The sequence below is a fragment of the Salpingoeca rosetta genome (assembly GCF_000188695.1).
Source record: "Salpingoeca rosetta unplaced genomic scaffold supercont1.36, whole genome shotgun sequence".
Lineage (NCBI taxonomy): Eukaryota > Choanoflagellata > Craspedida > Salpingoecidae > Salpingoeca > Salpingoeca rosetta.
This window is the reverse complement of record NW_004754898.1, coordinates 188,558-195,881: the sequence shown is the minus strand read 5'-3', so window position 1 is coordinate 195,881 and position 7,324 is coordinate 188,558. Positions and strand designations below refer to the sequence as shown.

General features: G+C 54.6%; 2 protein-coding genes across 2 annotated transcripts in view; one reads left to right on the top strand and one right to left on the bottom strand.

Moving 5' to 3' along the window:
* The window catches only part of PTSG_10317 (uncharacterized protein), a 9,726-nt gene extending 7,267 nt beyond the window's left edge, over nt 1–2,459 (bottom strand). Inside the window, exons 1-7 of the mRNA XM_004988311.1 lie at nt 2,150–2,459; nt 1,952–2,026; nt 1,707–1,790; nt 1,494–1,563; nt 941–1,128; nt 577–662; nt 103–232 (exon numbers count right to left, since the gene is read on the bottom strand). Of these exons, the coding sequence (XP_004988368.1) occupies nt 103–232; nt 577–662; nt 941–1,128; nt 1,494–1,563; nt 1,707–1,790; nt 1,952–2,026; nt 2,150–2,287 (771 nt within the window). The 5' untranslated portion in view covers nt 2,288–2,459. The remainder of the gene's footprint in view (nt 1–102; nt 233–576; nt 663–940; nt 1,129–1,493; nt 1,564–1,706; nt 1,791–1,951; nt 2,027–2,149) is intronic.
* Nucleotides 2,460–2,554: 95 nt separating this feature from the next.
* PTSG_10316 (TK/EPH protein kinase) overlaps nt 2,555–7,324 on the top strand; it is a 10,463-nt gene continuing 5,693 nt past the window's right edge. Inside the window, exons 1-9 of the mRNA XM_004988310.1 lie at nt 2,555–2,622; nt 2,943–3,248; nt 3,522–3,685; nt 4,001–4,158; nt 4,505–4,595; nt 4,790–5,143; nt 5,487–5,626; nt 5,911–6,462; nt 6,728–7,324. The exon at nt 6,728–7,324 is cut by the window's right edge and continues 569 nt beyond it. Coding sequence (XP_004988367.1) covers nt 2,954–3,248; nt 3,522–3,685; nt 4,001–4,158; nt 4,505–4,595; nt 4,790–5,143; nt 5,487–5,626; nt 5,911–6,462; nt 6,728–7,324 — 2,351 coding nt within the window. The 5' untranslated portion in view covers nt 2,555–2,622; nt 2,943–2,953. The remainder of the gene's footprint in view (nt 2,623–2,942; nt 3,249–3,521; nt 3,686–4,000; nt 4,159–4,504; nt 4,596–4,789; nt 5,144–5,486; nt 5,627–5,910; nt 6,463–6,727) is intronic.

Genomic DNA, 7,324 nt, shown 5'->3' with positions numbered 1-7,324 from the left:
ACAGAGCACACGCACACAAGTACATACCTACAGCACGCAAAACATACACACACACCCTCCCTCTCCCTCTTTCCCATCCCTCGAATTGCGCGCAACTTACACTTGCGCGGTGGTGCCTGCGTCGGATTCGCCAGTTGTTGCGAAGAAGCGGTGATCAGACACGAGCGCCATCTGGCACGTGGTCTTGGTGGGGTCGCCCTGAAACCCGCGGCGCTGCCGGCGCTGGTATTGCCTGCAGGCAACGAAAGGTGTGTCGGCATGGGAAGCGTGGTCAATGTGGGGTTGGTGTTTGATAGTGGTGTTGCAAAGGTGGGTCGTGTTCGCACACACACACACACACACACACACACACACACACACACACACACACACACACACACACACACACACACACACACACACACACACACAAACAAACAAGCAAACAAGCAAAGAAACAAACAATTTGCTGTCGCCAAGCACAAGTACGCGAGTATCTCGCACATCCCACAACAACAACAACCCTCTCCCGCATCCCACAACAACACCAATCCCCTTCTACATCCCACCACCACCACTTGACACGTGTGTGCTCACTTCATGTATTTGTGGTCTGCCCGGCGCATGCGATCAAGGATGGCCTCAATTTCGCTGTCGTGCGAATGCGAGTCAACGCCACACACCTGAGACACAGGCGACAGCATTGCGTTGGTGGTGACAGTGGTGGTGATGAGAATCATACACGCATTAGTGGTCAGGATGTGGAGGAGATGCGTGAGGGAGCAATGAAACTTGGCTTACTCATTTCCTTGGTTGGTACTTCAACCCATCACCACAACAAGACCAAAACAAGACCAAAACAAGACCACAGTAACGAAGCGCCAACGCAATGCACCCCAATGACCTTTGCGCTCATGCATTCTCCACCACCACCACCACCACCACCACCACCATTGCGCACCTTGCTATGGTCGTGGTCGTGTGGGCTGGTGAGGTTGACACTGGAGGCCCAATATGCGACGTGGCTCGTGGCAATGTCACGGGAGAAGCGGTGTGCCGGCTCCAGATACAAGATGTCGCCACCTGTTCGGATGGTGCCCTTGAATACGCCGTCCGTCACCGTTGCCCGCACATCACTGCCTTCCTCACCTGCACGCGTGGACGAGAGGCGTGTATGTGTGTGTGTGATTGGGAGGAGGAGGGAAGGTGTGCATGATGACAGTTGCCGTTCGCAAGAACACACCACGTGTCGCGCGTCCCAACGAACATCGCACGAAAGAAGCAGAAGCAAAAAAACAACCAAACATGCACAAACAAACGCACGTAACACGCACACGCACACAAACAGACAAACAAACACACGCACACGTACACGCACACACACGCACACAAACAAACACACGCACACAAACAAACAAACAAACAAACAAACACACGCACACAAACAAACAAACAAACAAACAAACAAACAAACAAACAAACAAACAAACAAATACGCACCCACTGGAACTCACCAGCCACCTCTCCTCGGAAGAAAATGTGCATGTCCATACGAGCCAACTTGACCCCTTCATCTGTGTGGCGCTGTTTGTGATGGGGTGACAGGAGCAAGGTGAATATGAGACTGCACGCAATCTACATGCGTCCGCAAGGGCAACGCGTCGCTTTCATACACGCACAAACACACGCACACACATACGTACACCCCCCCCCCCGCACACACGAACCTCGATGGTGAAGCCGTCCCCAAACATGTCGTGGGACATGCGCATGTCCAGAACATAGTCCTTTCCAAAGGCAGAGAATTCCACCTGCACACGTGGAACAACGACCAAAGCATGACGATCAATGAGGTGAGCAAAGCAATGTAAGTGCCGTGATTGAATGAACAAAAGTGCAACGACTACATCACAAACCCACCAAAGCACACACACACACACACACAACCATACGCACAAATGCAGTATGATACCTGCATGGGACCCTGTTGGGTGTGCTGTCGTGCGCGACGATGGCGGTGCTGCATGTCATTCACGTCCAGATGAACCTGTTGGAAAAGGTGCATGCGATTGAATGTCAAGAGCAATGGCTCAACGGAAGAAGCGATCATGAACAGAATACAGAGTACAACAAAGCACACCCATACACACACACACACACATTGGCGTACCTCATCGTAGTCGCTGATGGTGGGTGAGAGCGGCTTGCCAGCGGCTGTGACCAGGCCAACCAAGCCAAGCACAAGCACCGCCGCCGCAACAGCGGCCGTAACGCCGCCAACACCGCCAACACCGCCAACAGCCTGCATTTCTCTCTCCTGTGTCCGACCTCCCGTCTCCCTCGCGCTTCGTGCCAGGACACACTGCCTGATACGCTTGGAACTGGTGATGCAAAAGCAGAGGTGATAAGCAAGCACAGGAGCGTCGTCACACACAACAAGGAAAAAACCACACCCTCAACAGCCCTCTGCAAAGGCAGCGAAAGCAGCGCAGAGTCCTCCGCCAGTCCAAGAACGCGATTTTCGCTGACTCAGCAGTACTTGATACAGATGATGACGTCATTTAAGTGGGCTAAACGCACGCAGCGATGCAAGAACGCAACAAAAAGTCGTCAGCAATCAGCAAGCAACACACGTTCAAGTTGGTGGGGTGAGACAGAGGAAGAAGTCGTGAGTGTGTCTGTGCGTGTGTGTGTGTGTGTGTGTGTGTATGTGTGTGTGTGTGTGTGTGTTGTTGCCTGCCACAATTAATTCGCTTGCCATCGCGATCTGTTTTGCTCTTGCTGTGAGGGACGTTGGTGTGTGATTCTTGCGCACACACAGACACACAGACACACACACACACATACATACACACACACACACAGACACACACACACTCACTCACTCACTCACTCACACACACACAAACACACACACTCACTCACTCACAAACACACACACACACACACACAAACACGCACAGCCGGCATATGCATGATGCGGTGGTTGCTGTCGCTGCTGCATGTGGTGGCGGCCATCGTCTCCACGGCGTCTTTGCCAGCGAGGGCCGACACACGTGTGGAGGTGCGCGTGAAGGGACGCGAGCTGATCCAACGCCTGCCCATCCTGGAGGCGGGAGCGGCGTATGCAGTTACCAACATCGACGCTGCTCTCCAGCCATATTACAATGTGCAGCTGCTCACCCCGACCACAACACCAGAGCTTGAGGCCCAGGACAGTGAGCTGTGCATCGTAACAACAATCTCAGAGATATCTTTCACCCATTCAGGTTGGTGTGCGTGCGTGTGTGCGTGCGTGTGTGCGTGCGTGTGTGTGTGTGTGTGAGTGAGTGTGTGCGTATGTGAGTGTATGTGTGCGTATGTGTGTGTGTGTGTGTTTGTGTGTGTGTGCGTATGTGTGTGTGTGTGTGCTCGAGCGTGTGCGACCGCAAATTGTGCCATAATTGGTTTGATGGCCATCCGTGTCACACCATTGTAACCGCAACCACCGCGAACTTGCACACACACATGCATACACACACACGCGCATTCGTGTCGCGTAGACTGCACGGTATTGGATTCGGAGGTCAACTCTGTCTGGGGGTCGCGAGTGGTTCAGCTGCTCAAGGCCTGGCACTGGGACTCCCTCGTCGCCCTTTCGTCCAAGTGCTCGCCCGCTGACTTGACCTCTGGTCAGCTCAACCTTGTCACACAGCTCCGCAACGAGGTGTGTGTGTGTGTGTCATACAATGGAACGCAACTGAGGAGTATGCGTGTGTGTGTGTGTGTGTGGTTGCGCGAGTGCATGTTCCATCCCTGCCTTTACGTTTGGGTGCGTCGAGCGCGTGCGTGTTGTTGAACAAGCGCTGACTGTCTTCAGCCTGCGTACATCCCTCGTGACTTTCCTTGACCGCTTCACATGTGTTTCATGTGTTGCATATGTGTGGGCGAGTGGTGTTGTGGCACCATCTCACCACCACCACCACCACCACCTACATCGCTTGCGCTGTCTTGTCATCCATGTGTTTTCATGTTGCGTCAGGGCATTGAGGTTCGCTTTCGACAGGATGCTCTGAGCGCTACGCCGTGCATTGAGCCATGGCGAAGCAACCACCACATCGGCGTCCTCTTTGCGAACGGTGTAGATGAAACTGTTCAGGCTGTCATCATTGCACACAACGCAGGCTTTATGAAGAAAGGGTGCGTCCATGCGCACATGTGTTTGAAGCTGTATGGATGTGCGTGGATGTGTGTGTGTGTGTTTGCTTGTGTGTGTGTGTGTGTGTTTGCGTGTGTTTATGTGTACCCGCGCACGCGTGTGTATGCGTGCATGCATGTATGTGCATGTTGTTTTGTCCCTTTGTGCATGTATGTGCATGTTGTTTTGTTCCTTTGTGTGTGTGTGTGTGCGTGTGCGTACACTGATGTTTAACCAAGGCCAATGTTTTCCACCACGCTCAACCTGATGACCACTCCACCATTCTCATGCCGTCTCTCTCCGTCATCCTACGTTATCCCCCGCTTCCAACATGCACATCGTGCCCAGGAATGTGCTGCTGTGGCTGCCGTATCTGCTGTCAGCGGACATCAATGCCGTTGTGCAGCGACTGCTGGAAAGCGGGCACGGCGAAGTGGCGGTGAGCGGTGCACACATTCACGCGTGTATGTGCGTGACTGTGTGCACAAGGGTGCTGTGTGTGGATATGTGCGGTGGAGGGATCCTGGTATCGGCTACACTGTGTAGTTTTGAGGCCAAGGGGTGGCAATCATCCTGCACTCACGCTACGCACACACACACACACACACACACACACACAACCCACGATGCCAGACTGCGCTTGAGGCGTGTACGCTGGTGCTGACATCGCACGGGGGCGGCTGGGCTGCAGCCAACAGCCGCATTGATCACGATGCACTTCGCGCCGCCACGGCAAACATTATCGATGTACGAAACCACTTTGACACCACGCTGTTCGACACCATCGCGGGCATGGTGCGTGTGCGTGTCAGCATTGGTCTTCGCCTGACCGGGAGCACGCCTTTGTTGCTGCCAGCACTGCCATTGATGGGCGTACCCACCACATCGGTTGTCGTGTCCACCCTGCCCCTCCACGTGTTGCGGCCTGGCGAGTACATCCTGCAGGCAAACACAAAACGCGTCATTGTCTCCGCGCCAGCCAACGAGGTGCGCGCTCACGTGTGCGTGCTTGTGCGCGCGTTTATTGGCTTTGCCAAACATGCGTGCCCGTACGTGTGCCTGTGTGTATCGTTGCGTATGTGCTTGTGCCCGCAGCTCTTTTGTATTTGAGCGTCCACGCGTTCACACCCTTGATTTCTGTCCCGCTCCTCCTGCCTTCGTATCCACATGCACACACTTGTTTTGTTCTGCGCCATCACCGCTCCCTCTCACTTCATTGTATTACACCACGCACCAACATCACCTCCCGCTCACCTGATCATATCACAACCAACATCACCTCCTGCTCACCTGATCATATCACACCACAACCTCACCTCACCACGTGTAGACGGACAGCGGGCTGACATACTTCAATGCCCTGATGGAGGAGTGGGACGAGCCCGTGTTGCTGCTTGATCGTGCCCATCTCAACCTCTTTCCGCACGCCCGCTCTCCAGTTGCCGTCGACACCATTGTCACATTTGAGAGGTGCGCTCGCTGTCCTTGCATTTGTCCGCTGCCACACGCTGACTCCGTGATAGGCAGTGGCGGTGTTCATCGCTGGAAGGGGATTGTGATGTGGTGTAACTTGCGCATGCAACACTCACACACCCACACAATCACACACTCACACACATCCACACACACACACACGCTCTCACAAACATACATCCACACACACACACACACTCACAAATATACACAAACACACACCCTCACACACACACGCATACAAACGCACACACAAAAACACACGCTCATACCACACGTAGGTCTGCGTCCTTCTTTAGCGACGTGTTGAATCCAATTGACGCATACATGACTGCGGCGTTGGAGTTTATGACACTGAAACACCCGCACATAGCTCTAAACGTGCGAACCGTGGACGCGTACAGAACAGGCTGTGCAGAGGGCATTTACGAGGGGGCAGTGCCCGATGTGGTGATAGGCGCCGGCAGCAGCCACTGTACGCTGGAATTTGGTCGCATCACAGCACGGGATGGCGTGCCAACAGTAGCACCCGGTACAGCAACAGCCCTCCTCTCGAACAAGCAGGTCTACCCCACCGTCTTCCGGCTTGCCCTGCCCACGACAATCCAGGGGCAGGTCGCAGGTCGCATTGCGCAACAGCTGGGCATCACATGTGTCACGGTGGTCTACGACAGCGTGCCAGCGCACATGGAGCTTGCCGCTGCGTTTGTTGACGTCATGCGAAAGGCCGGGATTGAGGTGCGACTCGAGCTTCCGTTTGGCAACACAACTTCCATCCGCGATATGCTTGATCGCATCATCGAGGCCGGCTCCCCCAACGTCTACATCTCAGGGTCAGTTTGTGATGTGTGTGCTTGTGTGTTGTTGTGTGTGCGCGTGCGTTGTTGTGTGTGCGCGTGCGTTGTTGTGTGTGTCTTGTTGTGTGCGCGTGCGTTTGTGTATGTGTGTTGTTGTTGTTGTGTCTCGTTGTCGTTCATTGTACTCCTCCCCATGCCACCTCCGAAGCTAGCAAGACCTGCTGTATCTCAACCACACCTGCAAACACCACAATACGAATCCTCACACTCCCTGAAATTTTCCCATGTATTCAACTGGCAGGTACACGCCTGACGTGAGCAACGTGTTGGACGAGGCGTTGGCACGCGACATGCTGGCCGAGCCGTGGCTGTGGATATTGGGGCACAGTGCGTTTGCTGCAAGCACGTTTTCTTCGGCTGTTGTGCAAGCGCTGGACGGGCGCATGGTCACAACACTCGCCCCTGACACGGCGTTTTCGAGTGACCTGGGCCAGGAGTTTCTGGCGTTTCAGTCCTCCACACAGCACTCGGCCTATCGCGATGTTGCGACCACACGCAAGTTTATCATTGAGTTTGCGGACGCGGTGCACATGACAGCACATGTCGTGGACGAGCAACGGTACACGTATGGGTTTGCCTTTGACCAGCAGCGCCGGCACGCTGCCATCCTGGCTGGGCTTAAGGAGCTCACACCCGAGAATCCCCTGCCAACATTCTCGCAGCCGTTCACCGCATTTGACGCGAGCCATGATGCGCTGGGCGAGCTGCAGCCTGCATTCTTCGTTGGCGGCGGGTTTGTGGCGCTCAGCAACACCACCACTAACGAAGGCTTCACCATCAGTGCACGCGTTGCTGCCGGCGTGCCTGCACTTGACGTGTGCTACGTGCCGCTCACTGT